Source organism: Poromitra crassiceps (genome assembly GCF_964638095.1).
Source record: "Poromitra crassiceps genome assembly, chromosome: 26".
NCBI classification, from domain to species: Eukaryota; Metazoa; Chordata; class Actinopteri; order Beryciformes; family Melamphaidae; genus Poromitra; species Poromitra crassiceps.
The window spans coordinates 4861677-4880570 of NC_139640.1; the positions used below are offsets into that span (position 1 = coordinate 4861677).

The 18894-nt window shown below is 44.2% G+C and overlaps 1 protein-coding gene across 1 annotated transcript in view; it reads right to left on the minus strand.

Annotated features, from left to right (window-relative positions):
- Window positions 1–8618: 8618 nt before the first annotated feature.
- The window catches only part of LOC310798843 (copine-4-like), a gene marked incomplete at both ends in the record, with an annotated part of 110534 nt that continues 100258 nt past the window's right edge, over window positions 8619–18894 (minus strand). Inside the window, 2 exons of the mRNA XM_083661403.1 lie at window positions 8619–8750; window positions 16001–16237. Coding sequence (XP_083517529.1) covers window positions 8619–8750; window positions 16001–16237 — 369 coding nt within the window. The remainder of the gene's footprint in view (window positions 8751–16000; window positions 16238–18894) is intronic.

The following is an 18894-nucleotide window of genomic DNA, read 5'->3' on the forward strand; positions in this document are numbered from 1 at the left end:
AGCAGAAGCTCTTCTCTCTTTAATGACAAATCCAAACAAGTAACACATTTATGGAGGATTTATGAATCGAGCTAATCCCATTTCCTGTTGTCTTTTGTGCTCAACTTGTCCATAATGCTGAGCGGATTGTGTATTATGGGATGTAAAGATGCAGAGGGTATTGTGTTGACTTGTGTATTATGGCGTGTAAAGATGTGTGTAAACAGATAAGCCTCGAGGCCCAGTCTGATCCGTCCTGTGTGCTGGAGGCCAGGCTGCGTTCACACTGCATCACTGTTCTGATCCGTCCTGTGTGCTGGAGGCCAGGCTGCGTTCACACTGCATCACTGTTCTGATCCGTCCTGTGTGCTGGAGGCCAGGCTGCGTTCACACTGCATCACTGTTCTGATCCGTCCTGTGTGCTGGAGGCCAGGCTGCGTTCACACTGCATCACTGTTCTGATCCGTCCTGTGTGCTGGAGGCCAGGCTGCGTTCACACTGCATCACTGTTCTGATCCGTCCTGTGTGCTGGAGGCCAGGCTGCGTTCACACTGCATCACTGCTGTTCTGATCCGTCCTGTGTGCTGGAGGCCAGGCTGCGTTCACACTGCATCACTGCTGTTCTGATCCGTCCTGTGTGCTGGAGGCCAGGCTGCGTTCACACTGCATCACTGCTGTTCTGATCCGTCCTGTGTGCTGGAGGCCAGGCTGCGTTCACACTGCATCACTGCTGTTCTGATCCGTCCTGTGTGCTGGAGGCCAGGCTGCGTTCACACTGCATCACTGCTGTTCTGATCCGTCCTGTGTGCTGGAGGCCAGGCTGCGTTCACACTGCATCACTGCTGTTCTGATCCGTCCTGTGTGCTGGAGGCCAGGCTGCGTTCACACTGCATCACTGTTCTCCACTGCTACAGTACTGACATCTCACTGCTCTGGATGACCGCTCATATTGACTGGAGGATGTATCCCAGTGGTTCTCAACCTGTTTGTAGTCTCATGGATCTTGTCTGATAAGATTTAGTGATTCCATAACTGCCAGTAGAATGGCAGATTAACAGTGAAGAGTGTGAAACCTGTGAACAGAAGAGTCATTATTATACATTCTCTCATTGGGCTCCTACTAGTCAATTAATTAATTAATGTTTGGGAAGTAACCAAATAACTAATTATTGACTTCTCCCCAGTGGTAATTAAGGGCCAGGGGATATAAATTGTCCAGTCCTACCAATATCATGCTGTCCACCTGGACAGCAAACTAAACTGGAAAAAGAACATTGATGCTGTTTTTAAGAAGGCACAGTCAAGACTTCTACTTGAAGAAGCTTAGATTATTTAAAGGAACACTCCACCCATTTTCAACCAGCTTTGTATCATTAGAACATCAGTAGTATATCAGAAAACTGTAAACGGTTTTGAAGTCTGTCATTTAATTTGACAGTTATTGAGTGTTAAAGTGTGGACCAGTGACATCACTGGTCCACACTAACTCAAATGAATAACTCATTAACTCAAATCAACTCTCAATAACTGTCAAACTATTCATCATTCATCTAGTTTGACAGTTATTGAGAGTTGATTTGAGTTAATGAGTTATTAATTTGAGTTAGTGTGGACCAGTGATGTCACTGGTCCACACTTTAACACTCAATAGCTGTCAAATTAAATGACAGACTTCAAAACAGTTTACAGTTTTCTGATATACTACTGATGTTCTAATGATACAAAGCTGGTTGAAAATGGGCAGAGTGTTCCTTTAACATGATCAGGAAGCTTCTTAATGTTTGTTTTGTTTTGTTTGTATTTTTAATCAATGAAGAGTTATATAAAAATGTGCCCCGTACAGTTGTTATGAAAGGTAAAATTAGCTATATACGCAATTTTTTGGTCCATTCTGTAAAATGCTCAATCTACAAAGTAGGGCATTTTACCATGTGGGTGAACGGGAACGAGTCTCTTTTGGGTTCAGCCTCAAGTGGCCATTCTAGGAACTAAGCTTTCAGTGTCGTTTCCGCAGCTTCCTCTGCAAAACCACTTTGTGAAACAGCGTGACTGAAAATTGTTAACAAGCTAATAAAGTTTTGGTCACTCAGCAGCATTTTGAAGTCTTCAACATTCAACACAGAGTCACCAAGTTATTGATAAAACCTTTTTTATTATAAGTCAGTTTGTCATTGTTTTGCACACAATACTGCATGGTTACACAACAATAACTCGTGTGACCTCAGCCCAATACGTGTCGTTCTCCTTTTCTCTCTTTGTATGGGAGAGAAAATCAAACTTAACATTAACAGTTCAGTGTTGCCTTTTGAAACACCCAGATGTATGTCAGATTGGGTTTTTTGTAGGCTATTTGATAATATTCCTTTGTCGTGCAGATTTTAACCAACCAGACTCCACACAAATACACAAATACATGAAACCAACATGACTTGTTGACACCCAATTAAGAATTTAAATTACATTTTCCCAACACGAAACAGAGTTCAATTCCCAGAATTATATGAAGGAAATTCTACCACGAGTCCAATTTCGATTTGATTTTTTATTTATTTTTGGCAAAAAAAAATTTTTTTGCAAAAAGTTGATCATTAGCTGAAAATGTTTTTTCTTTTTAATTTTTTGATCAAATGTTCCAGTTCATGTTTTTGTCACAGAATCCAGTTTGTTGTAGAAGACTGTAATTTTGTGTCCAAAGGTCCCATTTCATGCTGTTTGTTTCAGTTTAAAGCATGTTTCCTGGGTCTTTAAAACAAGGTTATGAATTATGTTGCAAACAAATCTAATCTAATCCAGCCTCTGTGGGACTTCTCTAGCCGCTCTGTCTCTCCCCTCCAGTTGATTGTTTTCTGGCCATTTTTCCATACTACACAGCTGGGGGGTTTAAGGCTGAAACGCCCAGAATGGGCGTTTCAGCCTTAAATACCAGCCTAAAGCGATCTTCCCAACTGGCGTTAATTTTGCGGTTAGCGCTTTTCAAAACCAGGCCTTATTCAGTGCGCCGGCCCCGGGGATGCACCCATGGCCTTATTCAATCACTCTTTCTGCCGCTTTCTCACTCCTCCCTCTCACTCCCTCTCTTGCGCGTCAATTTCTGCCCCTATAGCGCACTGCAAGCATCAGATCTGAAATGTAGGCTACACCACAGAATGACACAACCATCACTATTTTGGAAGAAAGGCCACAGTAATTTATATGTAGGCACTAGGCAGGCACAATGACTGATGAAAAGAAAGATGTTATACCGTAGTTTTGAGCCCCTGTCATTCAGAGTCTGTTGCATCATCCTACCTGTCTGCCATGCAGAGGGGGAGAAGAAAAGGCAGCGAGAGAAAACGATGCGATATCATGCTGTTCAAACTTTCACCAATCTAATCTCATCATGACATCCAGGGATAGACTATATTTTTCTAGCCAATGCGTTTAGAACATTATTCTCTTTGCTGCCAAGAGATTTGTTTGAGGAGCGTATGTATGTATGTATGTATGTATGTAATGGAGACAGATGGGGATGAAAGAGGGAGTGGGGTAGCTCAGAGCGCTTTGGTCCGGCTTTTCTGACCGGACTGGATCGCTCCGTGGAATCGGCGCTTGAAAGGGAAGAGTGTGATCCGTTTACTGCAGATCGCCAATGGCCACAGTTGTGAATAATTCTACGCTTAAAAGGTGTGGTTAAATGGTTAACGCCGGCTTTAACGCTAAGGACAAATTCATGCGCCTGACCACGCCTACTAATAGCGCTGCGCCAGGCCTTAAACGCTAATTTAAGGCCAGCGGGAAGATAGAGCCCCATGTGTTTTGAGACTTCCATGTTGTTTAAAATGTATAGCACGCTCAAGTCCTTTATAATCAATGAAGCAAGGAAATCTTGTTTTACAGGAAATGGGACCCTTAATGTATCTTTTGACTCATTAGGTTTCCTCTAGCACACTGCAACTTTGTTGTGAAATGTGCTTTACAAGTATAATTAATAACAATAATAATAATAATAATAATAATAATAATAATAATAAAGTAACCTCACCCAAATGCACTGGATGTCATGTTGACATTCCTCTGGCTGGTTTTCTCATGACATAAACTCTATAGCTCAGTATAACATCTCTATTCTATCAAACAATTATTTACAAACTAACTGACTTGACGAGCTGCCAAAGAGCACTAACAAAATCCATAAACACACTATTATATATGATTGCAAATCAGAAATTAATACAAAAACATAATATGATCTGATCATCTGATCCACCATGCAGAACGTATAATAAAATACCAACTTTTCACAAATAACAATCCCATTCACAAAGCTCGCTCTCACTCTCTTTTGACTTTATTTTGGTGGACGAAGAATTCAGTTATAGTACGGCAGTTGTGACATATTTTTGTAGCCTAGCCCAGAAGTCTTGTACTTCCATGCTTCTCTCATCAGGAGGTCAATGGGATTTTTGCATGGGGATTTTGGTTAAATGCCTGAAATCTGTGGATAACAAAAGTTTTTGGAACAGCAAACATGTGTTCAGGAAGAGCATCTTCACAAATGAGGACCTCTTTTATGATTTTTTGAGTGTTTTCTGAAAATCACGATTTCTAACAATCATAAATGTTATGCTTCGAAAATCATAAAAGTGGTCCTCATTTTTGAAGATTATCGTGCATGAACATAAAGTTTGCCGTTTCATAAACTTTTGTTTACCACAGACCCAACCCGATCTTCAAAAATTGGGTTCTCCGACCCCACGGACCCCTCTAACCTCTCCCAGACCCTAACCCTAACCTCTCCCACCCCTCAACCCATTGACATTTCTTTACCGTTTTACAATGTTGGAGCCGAAATTGTAAAATAGCAACGTTGGTCCAAAAACGTTGCTATTTTACAATTTTTTTGAGACTGTGTTGACTGACCTTATTTCAAGCATTTAACCCAAATCCCCATACAAAAATCCCATTGACGTTCAGATGAAAGAACCAGGAAGTGTTAACATCCAGGTCTCAGGCAAGTCCTAGGACTCATTCCTGCGGTACTCCATTCAGCATAAATCTGATCCACCATGCCGGATGTAGAACAATATACCAACTTTTCACAAATACCAACTGATTCACAAAGCTCGCTCTCACCCGCCAAAGTTGATTTTGGTGGACGAAGACTTCAGGAATAACGGGCGAACCAACCAGTTGTCAGTGTTACAATAATTTAAAAAAATAAAGTAAAACCAAACAAAATTGAACCAGCTGGACAAAGCTAGAAAGAGACGTTGGCAGGTATCGGTGCTTAATTACCATCATCTATCACCATAAGCTATATAAACCTCGCCGAAGATAAGTCAAGATACTCAGGTTGTGCTTTTAAATCTACTCACATATTTTGCGTTACATGTGAACATGCTTTTGAGTAGAGGTCCCCTGCATGGGGTAAACTGTAAACGTCATTATTACTCATATTCATTACCAGGAAACAACAAAGGCGTCCGGCGGGGTTAGCATGCAAAACAACAGGTCATGCATCTGCCTCGCCTTAGAAAACCACCGTCGAGGATGCCAGCCCACTCGCACTCCCAACCGGTCCGACGTGTAGGTGACGATTTGTCGAGTCCCTCGTTGTCACTCACTATACCGACACGGAAGCCCAGCCTAACTCCCACAATGGCTGCAACCGAGGCCATGGGACAGTGCACCATTCAAGCAACCTGGGGGCGCCGTAGGGTGAAGGGGCGGCATTGGCAGACTTGTAGCTTTGCTGACCGCCAAAAGGCATAGGCGAAGTTTGAATTTTAAGGTTGGGGGTGCAGAAAAAATCGAAAGGAAAAATGAATAATTAAGATACCAGCAGGTGCATTTTCATATCACGACTATTATGCCAATGAGTGATGGATTACACTACATTGGCCGCTGTAGGACACCACAGATGAGTAGTACGCTAGTTCTGTTAGTTTCTGGAGTCCACATGCATGGACTCGGACTGGAGGACACGTGGAGAGAGGGGATCGAACGAGAGAGAGGAGAAAACTAACGATAAGTAGCCTAATAACTAGCAGATCTGAAAACCGTGTAGTAGGCTAAACACGTGAGAAAGTTGCTAAAAGGAGAGAGCTATGAGTGCCCCCCACCCCCCAAAAAAAAATTAATTGTTTGTTTTCTAGAGGCAAACTTGCTGCTGCCTTGCTAGCTAATGGTTTTGTAGCTTAAAAACACAGGGCACATCATCTCCAGAGTCTAATGCATGACGACTTCATGACATCTAGGAATTTTGCGTGCTTTGCGCGCAAAATTTCGTCATGCAATTGCCCCACCAATTTTATCCAGGCCCACCCAATTTTATCCAGGCCCACCCATAATTGAATTTCTGCCTACGCCCCTGGTCATGGGTGCACATGCAAGATGCCCATGCAGGCAGTTGCATCCTCTGCCTTCAAAACCGCCTCTGTGACTCCAATCCTGAAGAAACCTGGTCTCGACCCTTCCTCCTCCCTCAACCACTACCGGCCAATCTCCAACCTCCCCTTCCTCTCCAAAACCCTGGAACATAAAAACATACTTTTTGTTTACTTCCTGATTCTAAAACAGCTGAATCTCTTGATTTGACCAAGTACAAATATTTGTATAAGCATTTTACAAAATGTCTATGGAAAAACGGATGGGAATGAAATCTCTTAGGTTGTATGCTGAACCCGGAAGAGCGTGCGACTTTGGCACTAGCGAGGGGACTCGTCAAATCGTCAACACATGCACGTTGGGCGATGAGAACGCGTTGAGGACGCAGACATCTCGAGAAGGCAGCGCACGCTTGTTTCGTCTGGCAGAGATCCAAAATGCTTTACAACGTACGAACCTTTAGGAAATTTTGCAAAATTGCGACAAACTCTATAAAAACAAACGGGCCGCAGGGAGGAGGGGGTTCATACATTCCTTGATCCCCAGCCCATCATGCTTTCGTGCGGGGAAGCAGCGTGTCGGTCGTTTTGTGTGTTTGTCGCTCTTGAACGTCACCATGTCCCTCACCATGCAAGCCGCTCGGCATGCACGGCGGACGCTAACGGAGCTGCGCAGAGCATTTTGAAACATGACAGAATAATAACAAAACAAATGAGACAGAGGTGGAGACGACTATCTCAGGGCACTAGTGTTCTTATGCTGAAGTGTTTCTCCACATTCATGGATAATTTCAGTATTTCTTTTCAACCTGGACTTTTCGTTTTTTGATTAGAAGGTAGTTTATGACTTTTGAAGCGTTTTCCGAAAAAATTCCGAAAAAATTCCGAAAAAATTCCGAAAAAAAAAGCATTTATCCAAAATACCCATGCAAAATTCCCATTGACAACGAGGGGAACTAACATCCCAACATCCAGGTCATCTGGACTCATTCCTGTGGTACTTTATTAGAGAGAGTTATTGACCTTCTGCTTGATCCAAGTCTCGCAAGAGTCTTGCAAGAGTTGCATTCTTTACGAAATAAAATAAAAACAAAAAATAGGGTCCAGGTTGAAAAATACCGAAATTCTCCGTTAAAGGCCAGTTCAGACCAAAGATTTGCGATGAGACAAAACTGTTTTAGATCGCTACGGGGAAAAGTTGCAGTGGTGGTGAACTGACCCGTCTCAGCTCGACTTACTGTTAGCTTGCCCAGATGCCAGTGGCTGGTTTTAGAACGTATAGGGCACATCACCTGTTTCAACAGCCAATCAACTCGTTGCATGAGATCTCGTCACGCCCCCTGGGTGAAGCAGCCATGGACGCCTCCAAATTCTCTACCCTCTCGTTTTGTCTTTATGCCGTTTCATCAATGCTAGAACTGCAACTATAACAAGTAACTGACCACAATCACTATCCTCATTCATATGTTAAGACGCTACAAATTATTCACTATGAAGTATGACTAAGAGTTGTTGCTATGGAAACGATACACCGTCTCCTAGTCACATTGGTGTAAACCGACAGGTTTCTTTGGTCTAAACTGGCCTTAAGACTACATTTCCCATGAGCACCGTTGCTTCATGCTCAGTTTGCTCTGGAAGACCACAACCTCTTCCTGTTTTGTGCTATGAAGCGATTCAGAAGATCTCCCTCCAGATGCACCAGGATGCGAAGTAGAGGAGATGGTCTTTTCTGCAATGGTCGTGTGTTTGTACAGAGATGCTCACAAGTCATTTTTTGCAAGTCCAAGTCAATTCTCAAGTCGAGGGCAAGTCTCAAGTCTTTGGTCACAAGTCCAAGTCAAGTCTCTTATGCATGAGTGTTCCATCATCTGCTGCATGCCATCTGGTCTGCTTAGAACACTGCATAGCTAAAACTAAGGATTTCAAGGCATGTGTATTATCCTCACTCCTGTATCTATTAGCAGACAGTATCAGCATTGATTAGTTGATATTATTAATAGTAGTAGACATTTCCTTAATGTTTATGCACCAAAAAACAACAACACACAAGTTCACGAGTCCCAAATCTCGAGTCTGAGTCGAGTCTCAAGTCTTTTGAGGATGAGTCGCCAGTCCAAGTTCCCATCTCTGAATGACAGCAGTTATAGGCCTCCTAATGTCTGTAAATGAATGAGCGAATTAATTTAGCGATGTTAAAATGCTTCACGTAGCGCCTTTAACATCCAAATAAACGAACAACAGAGAAAAGTCGTGCGGGCGGGCGCTGTGCGATCAGGGGCCGAAGGGCCTGGAAGACTGGTACTGGCTGGCCACTTTGGACTTGATGCCCTTGCTGTTGTAGTAGTCCACCACCTGGTTGGGAACTTCGGCGAGCACACTCTTAGCCAGAGCAGCCGGAGACGCCTGCAGGAGAGAGAGACAGTTAGGCTGGGTTCACACCGGGGACCCAAGCCTTGCCTATGCCTTGCCTTTACCCACGCTTTTAAATAGGCGTCCGTTTTAGTCAACGAGGCTGTGTACACTGGGCGCCTGAGCGTGAACCCTGCGTGTACCCACGCCTCGCCTGTGCCTTGCCGATTTGATCGTTTAGGCGTGAGTTCTATTTTCAAGCCGACAAGGCGCGTGCAGGCAGGCTTCTTCTGTCAAGCCATGAAAGAAAAACGCGACAATATCCGTGGGAAATGGCAAAGTCAACTGAATTTCAAAATAAAATGGAGTTACTACAACAGTGTTGAGCAGAGAGAGAGAGATTGACGGGTGGCTATCACGTGGGGCTTTCTCCCTGTCTGCAAACAAATCTTCATGAGAGAGAATAGCGACCGAAGAAGCAAGATGGTGTTGTTGTGCCAGCACATATTCTTGCAAGATCACCTCTCTAAAATGTCCGACTATAGTCAGACCTGGTTATACATATCCAGCATCAATAGAACATTAAATATATCAGATTTATTTTACCTATGATAATTCGGGACCACACGTGAAAAAATACAGTCGGGAGAGAGGAGAGGCGCTTGTGACTCGGCTCCAGGTTCAGCGTGCAAAGGCGTGCGGTGTGATCGGAAAAATGTGTAATAGGTTCACGCCCAGCTCAAGGTCTGCAGGCGTAGGCGTGGGTTGAGGCAAGGCAAGGCGTAGGTTCTCTGTGTGAACTAAGCGTTAGGGTTAGGGTTAGAGACGCCTGCAGGAGAGAGAGACACACCCACAGTTATTCAAGATTCAACATTCACTTTATTGTCCCACGGGTGGGAAATTTGTCTTGGGCTAACACCCACACTGCAGCCATAAGAACATACACGTACAAACACGTTAATAAAACAGACGACAAGTGCAATACTTTAAGTACAAGTAACAAGTAAAAAAAAAAATATATATATATATATATATATATATATATATATATATATATATATATATATATATATATATATATATATATATATATATATATTAAAAAGGGTATCTGCACAATGACATTTTTAATGCCTGTCTAACTGGGACTGTAAATTCATGTAAATTCCCTGCACATTGAATGCCTATTTAACTTAGCCTGTAAATTTCATGTACATTCAATGTAAACTCTTATTTAACTCCGACTGTAAATTCATGTAAATCCACTGCCTATTTAACGTCTATTTAACTCAGTCTGTAAATCTCATGTAAATTCAACGTAAATCCATATTTATCATCCACAGAACACGTCACCACTCATGTACATATTGTATACTCGATTTGATTGCACTTGCAACTTTGTGATTGTCTTTAGTTATCTTCCTACTTCTTATCTCTGTATATTGATGTGACCGCTACGCTGCATACAGACACTAAGACAAATTCCTCGTATGTAACTTGCATACTGTGGCAATAAAAGTGATTCTGATTCTGACATGTCTGGCAAAGCCACAGTCAGGGAAGCCCGATCAAAATATACCGTCAAGACACATAAACATTATTATCATTAGACACACAATGGAATGAGTCGGGCAACAACTTTAGGAGCTATCTCACCCCACTGCAACGCAGTCTTTCATAGTCTAGTTACATTACTTAATATCGATTTATATCATACATTATCATTTATTGTCCCCGTTTGTAAATTCATCCTCTGCATTTTGACCCATCGTATTCTAATGTTAGCTACCTACTGAGAATCACTTCCAATCTAAGTCATTTAAGATCTCAAGTCATGACTTGAGTAGTTCTTTAGAGAGTTCTTGCTCTGATACACATGCTGCATATCTCTCTCGCTCTCTCTTTCTCTCTGTGTCTGAGACACTTATCGCTGCACACTGCTGTCAGAATCCTGGCCAGTGATTGGTTCCCCTGAAATCCACCAATCAATAACGACTTTAGTGATCAGGGCAGCACACTCACCCAACTTGAATCTGTTGACTATTTGAAAATGAATCACTCTCATTGGTGCTACGACATGTCACATGTGTTTATGCCCAAACGTATTGACAGGTGTGATCATGTCCATCCCCCTTAAAAGCCACAGCGTCACGTCTGTGACGCGTGATTTCTATTCGCACATAGGTTACGCAACAACCACGCCCTGTGCCCGCCTACGCAGCAGTCAAGCGCCGGGATTGGCCAGGCGCCCATGCTCACGTGAGACTGACAAGGTGAAGGCCACAACAGACTTGTCCGCCTCGTATAAAGCTTAATAACAACTGATTCACTTGGACTTGTCTATTCATAGTATTCCCATGATGTCACATGCATTTCCCACCAATATGGCACTTTACACTACACACAGCTCATTGGCTGTGTGTGTAATTAGATTGTAATCACCTGTTAATTGATTACAATCAGACCAAGATGTCTGTGTGGTGATGTCACAGAATACTATCAATAAACCACTGGTCTACTTGTTGCTGTGAGTTTTGTATTGTTGTGCTAACATTCTGGTATGATAAACATGGACCTGGAACCATTCTGCCTATGTTTGAATCTGGTTTTCTATTTTGACACTTATGAGCACTCAGTGCAGACTCAGAGTAGTTAACTGTTTCTTTAATGATTAATACATGTCAGTTCGTGAATATATTAGTTAATCATTAGATAGTTGCTGATTAGTCGGTCAATTCCTGAATAGAGTGGTTAATGATTAGTAAATGTGAAAATAATAATATTAATAATTGAAAACAAAATATTAAAAAATATATATATATACCCCCCCCCCCCCCACCACCATATCAATTTGGTTAGGGTATGGTCGTGGTTAAGAAAACCCCAATCTTAACCACATATATTTGACTTGCTGCATGTTCTGTGTGTTTGAGCTGGGTTGTAGTCCAGTGGTGAAAGACCATGCTTTCCAACCCAAAGGTTTGTGGTTTGAATCCCGGTACGGACACTAAAACCTTTTCAAGTCTTTCATTGGAAAAGCCATAACAAAACTGCCTAGAGATCCATTGTAAGTTACCTAGGCTGATGGTCTAGGGGTTAAGGCAGTCACCTTAACAGACCGCATTGTATGCGGAGAAGTGCAGGTTCAATTCCTGCAGGGGATTTGAAGTCGTCTCTCCCCCCACCCCTCCCTCATCCCATCCCTTGAACTCCTCTCTCCTGCCTTGTCCTCTCTTCTCTCTCTTGCCTTGTCCTCTCCCTCCTGCCTTGAAGTCCTCTCTCCTGCCTTGTCCTCTCTCTTCTCTCTCCTGCCTCCTGCCTTGAAGTCCTCTCTCTCCTGCCTTGTCCTCTCTCTCTCCTGCCTTGTCCTCTCTCTTCTCTCTCCTGCCTCCTGCCTTGAAGTCCTCTCTCTCCTGCCTTGAAGTCCTCTCTCCTGCCTTGTCCTCTCTCTCCTGCCTTGTCCTCTCTCCCTGTCCTCTCTCTCTCCTGCCTTGTCCTCTCTCTCTCCTGCCTTGTCCTCTCTTCTCTCTCCTGCCTTGTCCTCTCTCTCCTGCCTTGTCCTCTCTTCTCCCTCCTGACTTGTCCTCTCTCCTGCCTTGTCCTCTCTCTCCTGCCTTGTCCTCTCTCTCCTGCCTTGTCCTCTCTTATCTCTCCTGCCTTGTCCTCTCTCTCCTGCCTTGAAGTCCTCACTCCTGCCTTGTCCTCTCTCTCCTGCCTTGTCCTCTCTTCTCTCTCCTGCCTTGTCCTCTCTCTCCTGCCTTGTCCTCTCTCTCCTGCCTTGTCCTCTCTTCTCTCTCCTGCCTTGTCCTCTCTCTCCTGCCTTGAAGTCCTCTCTCCTGCCTTGTCCTCTCTCTCCTGCCTTGTCCTCTCTCCTGCCTTGTCCTCTCTCTCCTGCCTTGTCCTCTCTTCTCTCTCCTGCCTTGTCCTCTCTCTCCTGCCTTGTCCTCTCTCCTGCCTTGTCCTCTCTCTCCTGCCTTGTCCTCTCTCCTGCCTTGTCCTCTCTCTCCTGCCTTGTCCTCTCTCCCTGTCCTCTCTCTCTCCTGCCTTGTCCTCTCTCTCTCCTGCCTTGTCCTCTCTTCTCTCTCCTGCCTTGTCCTCTCTCCTGCCTTGTCCTCTCTCTCCTGCCTTGTCCTCTCTCTCCCTGTCCTCTCTCTCTCCTGCCTTGTCCTCTCTCCTGCCTTGTCCTCTCTCTCCTGCCTTGTCCTCTCTCTCCCTGTCCTCTCTCTCTCCTGCCTTGTCCTCTCTCTCCCTGTCCTCTCTCTCTCCTGCCTTGTCCTCTCTTTTCTCTCTCCTGCCTCCTGCCTTGAAGTCCTCTCTCCTGCCTTGAAGTCCTCTCTCCTGCCTTGTCCTCTCTCTCCTGCGTCTCTCTCCTGCCTTGTCCTCTCTCTCTCCTGCCTTGTCCTCTCTCCTGCCTTGAAGTCCTCTCTCTCCTGCCTTGTCCTCTCTCTCCTGCCTCTCTCTCCCTCTCTCTCCTGCCTTGTCCTCTCTCTCACCCCCCACAATGGATCTCTAGGCAGTTTTGTTATGGCTTTCCCCAACAAACGACTCGAAAAGGTTTTATTGTCCTTAATAAACAGATCACTATTCAAAACTTGACAAGACAAAACTGAACTAAACCAAACACATACAGTAGGCTAAGCCCCTGCAAATGGGTCCAGTTACAGTATGTAGGCAGCAGTCCTGGTGCCTTCCCCTGTCAGAAGCAGGGACATGAATCCCCCATTGAAGGATGCAGCCCCTCATATGCAGAGACAAACATCATTAGTTTTCAATTAACCACACAATACAACAAGAGTCCCCTTCAACACAACTATTATTACATTGACTTTCCCATACGTCATCACTTATAACGACTCCATTTATAATGACTCCAAGTAGTTTAACCCCTCAAAAATTGGTTTTACAGTTTTTCACAAAAGACTTGCTCCTGGCCAATCCCGGTGCTCGACTGCTGCGTAGGCGGGCACAGGGCGTGGTTATTGCGTAACCTATGTGCGAATAGAAATCACACAGCCTGGTGGATGAGCTGCAGCTTCCAACACGCTGAGTGCAGGGTGCTTTTACTGAGACACAGGGCAAGAGGGGAAGTAGAGATAAGAAAGACAGACTTGATACATGACCAGCAGGCCAATAGTTTCCTAAAGCACAATGCTACAAATGACAGTGAAAAGAATCCATCTGGGGGAAGGCAATTCTGGGCAAGTGAAAAACAACAACAAGGACGAACAAGTTCAGATTCAATATACAGATAAACGATATTCCATTTGAAAAGGGCTGCCGCGCAGTTACGCAGTGGATATCCCCTAGGGGTGGGGGGAAAAAATCGATACACCATAGTATCGCGATATTTTGCCTGACGATATTGTATCGATATTGCATATTGCCATGCCAGGCCACCGGGCTACTATAAACTTTAGTTCCAAGGCCAGCAGTAAACAAACGGTAGCATATTTTCATTTTGTTTTTAACAGTAACAGTTTTGTCATAACAGTAATTTACAAATTCCCCAGTTACTGAATGGGCTGCACAAGATGTTTTGTGCAAGTGAAGTGAAGTTGCATTGTTCAAAAACGACCTAAGTACAGTAGCCCACACACACATCCAGTTAAGGTGGACTGTAAGTAGACTGTAACAAACAGTTCAGTTTGTCAGGTGCATGCAACTATGACATGACTTTATGAAAGTTGTTGGTCTGTCTACTTGACAATGTTGCTGCAATAAAATGGTTGAAGTCAGATGTACAGACTGAAAAATTGTTCTTATATAAACCAGATGTTGACAAAGTTTTCCTTTGGTGACATCATTTGCAGTTGAAAAAGTGAGAAATCGTAATATATCGAAATATCGCAATATTCAATATATCGCTATATCGGCGATATCGCAATATCGCAATACTATCGTATCGTGACTCAAGTATCGTTTTAGTATCGTATCGTGGGCATCTGGTGATTCCCACCCCTAATATCCCCATGGTGTTATGTCCTAAAGCATGCGCTTACTGTAATTAGACGTTTTGTTCATATAGGCTATAACATACACATGTAAAAAAAAAAAATCTGTTTCTTTAATAGGGTAGGGATGTGTGAGATTTTAATTCTAGCCTATTTCAATAGCCTATATCAGAATTGTCCATTCGGGTTAAGCTATTGATTGCGGTCACGCCATCCGCGCTGTGGAGAAGCGTGGTCTTGCATGTGTGCAATTGCAGGGAAAGAGGTTATCACAACTTTCTCAAAAGTAATCTACTGTTATACACCTCACACACCACAGACCTGTATGGTCGGGAATTACTGTATGTAGCCCAATAGAGAGCCGCAGGGATGACGTATTCTTGTAGTCAGAACGCGGAAGTCCCGGACTTCCTGGTTCTTCACTGTTTCTGTCTATGGGATTTTTGAATGGGTTTTTGCCGCGATGCTTCAAATACGGTCTCTGGGCAACGCAAGCTTAATCAAACGCGAACCAGAGTTCAGTCGGATAATCTTCACACGTGAGGACCACTTTCATGAATTTTGTAGCGTAAATGCGAGCCCTAGAAGTAAAAAGCTCGAGCTAAGCTAATCCAGAACTACACACAGTGTCGCATAGGCTTCCACGTCACGTCAGCACTCAACCTGGACTGTTGTTGATGTGTGCGCTGCTGTGCACTGATTACCCCGGGCTGAACGGGCTGAACCAGCTGAGGGAAAGAAAATGTCCGTGTTCATCCTTTGAAGTGATGACGTTATTGATGTATAATATCCCCGTCGACTCAACAGTGTAGTCTCATTTAGCCGTTTGCTAGCTAGCCGCCCTTTTAACGGCACGTAAAAGCTTCAAAACTCATAAAAGTGGTCCTCGTGTATGAAGATGATGTTACTAAACACTGGTTCGCGTTTGATTAAGCCAGCGTTGCCCAGAGAGATTATTAGAAGCAAAAACCCATTCAAAACTCCCATATGCGAAAACAGTGAAGAACCAGGAGTGTTAGCATCGATGATTTCCGGACTCGTTCCTGCGGCTCTCTATAAAACCATGACAAACAAATTCTCATTTTTAAATCAAGGTGTGTGTTTATTCTGCAATGTAGGCTATAGTTGAAAATCAGTGTGGCATTCTGAAGAGGGGGCGGGGTGGGGGGGGGGGGGGGGGGGGGGGAGTGCGCGCGCACGTTTTGAGAGAGAGGGACATGCGTAATGTATCCAAGCCAGGAGATGTCCTGCACTGAAACCATCTCAAGTCATCAAAGTACTACAGGTCAAGTCCAGTCTCACGTCTTCTCTTCATGCATCATGCATGGAGTGCAGTATTCTGTGTGGACTCACGTGTTTGAAGTTTCTGAAGGGGACGAACTGGACGATGTCCCGGAGGCACGGCTCTCCTCTGGGCGAGCGCAGGATCCCGTCGTCTCCGTCCAGCATCTGCATGTCGCTGAAGTCTGCGTTCCCCACGCCCACGATGATGACGGACATGGGCAGGTGGGACGCCGCCACGATGGCCTCCCGCGTGTCCGCCATGTCTGTGATCACCCCGTCGGTCAGGATGAGCAGGATGAAGTATTGCTGTGAGAGAGAGGAAGGGGGAGAGGCAGAGAGAGGGAGACAGACAGACAGAGAGAGGGAGAGAGAGGGAGAGAGAGAGGCAGAGAGGGAGGCAGAGAGAGGGAGAGAGAGAGAGACAGAGAGAGAGGGGGAGAGAGGGAGAGACAGAGAGAGGCAGAGACAGACAGACAGAGAGAGAGAGAGAGAGGCAGAGTATCAGAGAAGTGCAATGATCAAAGAGGGAAAAGTGTTTCGGCAAACGTTTCTCCCCAACCCCTATATATATATATATATATATATACTGTTTATCATTTAATTACTCTGGATTCCTCATCATTAGTTGCCATGTTCAATTTTCCCTTGTATGGTGTGGAAAGGGCTGTGCCCTCTGTGATTTGCTAAACACACACAACATGTGGGAGTGATTGCCAGCCAGCTCACGGTCCCTGATTGGACGCATCCTGCGACGTGTGGAATATGAATACTTGTCTCATTTTGTTTATTCTCCATTTTACCTGATGAAGGTCTGAGTGACCGAAACGTTGTTTAATAAAGTTTGCCAGTAACTGGATAGTGTGTGGGAATTCTTTCTTCTGCTCAAAGTGACCAGCTCAACATGATCTACCCCCCCTCCCCTTTGAAAATCTACATAATAAAGTTTATGTTTTCTGTGTGTCTGTGTCTGTCTGTCTGTGTGTGTGTGTGTCTGTCTGTCTGTGTGTCTGTCTGTGTGTCTGTCATCTATACATGCCCACCGCCGGACCGATTGGGCTCAGAAGTTGCATGGAGGTGGGTTATCATCCGGGGAAGGTCATGGGCAGGTTGGAACATTCTGGAACCACCTGCAAAGTCCTGGAAACTAAAAAGAAGCGGCTGGCTAACTGCCCATGTCTCGGAGGAAGCATGGAGCCAGTTTCGGCTCTCCCCAGATCGGCAGAGGGTGGAGTAGCAACCAGGATAAATAAAAGTAAATTAGCACTAAGGGGGATAAAAATGGGATAAAAAAATCGGGGGGGAAAAAAAATATATATTTTAAAAAAAAAGTCCTGGAAACTACATTTTATGCCAAAACTATGCTGTGACGCTGCCCCTTTAAGAGGATCCCTCCACCCTTCTTCTACGGCTTTCCGCCAGACTCCATGCATTGCAGTGCATGGTGGTTAACATTATGTGTTCACAACACATCTCATATCTCATTACATCACAATGGTATAATTGGTGAGTTTCAAAACATGACATTGTGGAACTGAACCGTTAGCCTCGGGGGCTAACGTTATGGCTAACATTCTTTATGGCTAACCTGATTTGTTTGGTCTGGACCACAACACATCTCATTACACCACAATGGTATTGGTGAGTTTCAAAACGTTCATTGTGGAACCGACCGCTTACCTCGAGTTAAAGAAAAGACAGTTGGAGCCACATTGCAATACGTTGCGTCAGTCGACGCTTCCATCCAAAGTAGGGCTGCACGATATATCGTTTACACATCGTCATCGCGATGTGCGCATGCGCAATAGTCACATCGCAGGGCGTGCGATGTTAAAAGTAAATTAACTCGTCATTTTGCTTGATAAACTCTCACTTTAGGGGTAGCCTACTGAGTGAAATGCAGTCTCTCTCAAAGGTGAGAGATGCCCTACTACTGTAGTGCTTAGCTTCAACACAACAAAATGGACAGAGAGCTAAATTGAATTATTTTTGCTTATGTTGCGTTGCTGACAGTAGCCCGTCGGATGTAAACGATGTGATTGCGTAGGCGGATGTGTCCACAGGTTGCAGCGCACTAGCAGGCTGGCTGCTGTAACTCAAACATGTCTGTGGAGTGGAGATATTTACTCTTGAAACACCAACAAGCAAGACAGCAACATAATATAATGACAAGAAGGCTAAAGTGATTATTACTGAGAAGTTGTCCGTGTATCACCGCAGCTCTCTCTCCCCCTCAGGCTCTGATGATGCCAGGTCCTACACATCGGGAGCGTTTTTTTCGTGCGATTAATTCGCACGTCAATAATATTATCCGAACCTATATCAGTCAATGCAACCATGCATACCAACGGCGAAGTTTCGCCGAGCGTTATTGCGGTGTTTATTTTTTCGAACCACGGTCGATTTTTCAGTAGTTCGCTTCCGACGTGTACACATCTGTGGCTGTGATTGACAGGTGGGTCAAAACTCGCATCGCAATTTCGTGCCATATATTCGCTCTTGATGTGTAAGGACCTGGGTTGAGTTAATCATACATAGCGACTCATTTACACAAAACATTTCAGTGAAAATAAAAAGACAAGAGACATATCTTGGCAATTAAATGTATATTTATTACTTTTCACGAATGAATTGTTTGTCACCAGTGCTGCTACATGTGAATCGTCGTCTCTGTCTGCACTGCGGTGCGCTCCAAAACCGGAACTCCAGAGATGCGGAGTGTACCACTTGGTAGTTTCTGGAGGGGGTTTCCGGGGGGTCAGACCAAGTGTGTAAAGTGGCAGGGGTGTTTCATTGTTGATTTATTGAAACGGTAGATTCTGGCACTCAATATTAGGGGTGGGCAATATATCAATTGTATATCAATATTGTGATATGAGACTATATGGTCTTAGATGTTGGATATGGTAAAATATGGTGATGATACGGCATACATGTTGTCTTTCCCTGGCTTTAAAAGCTGCAGT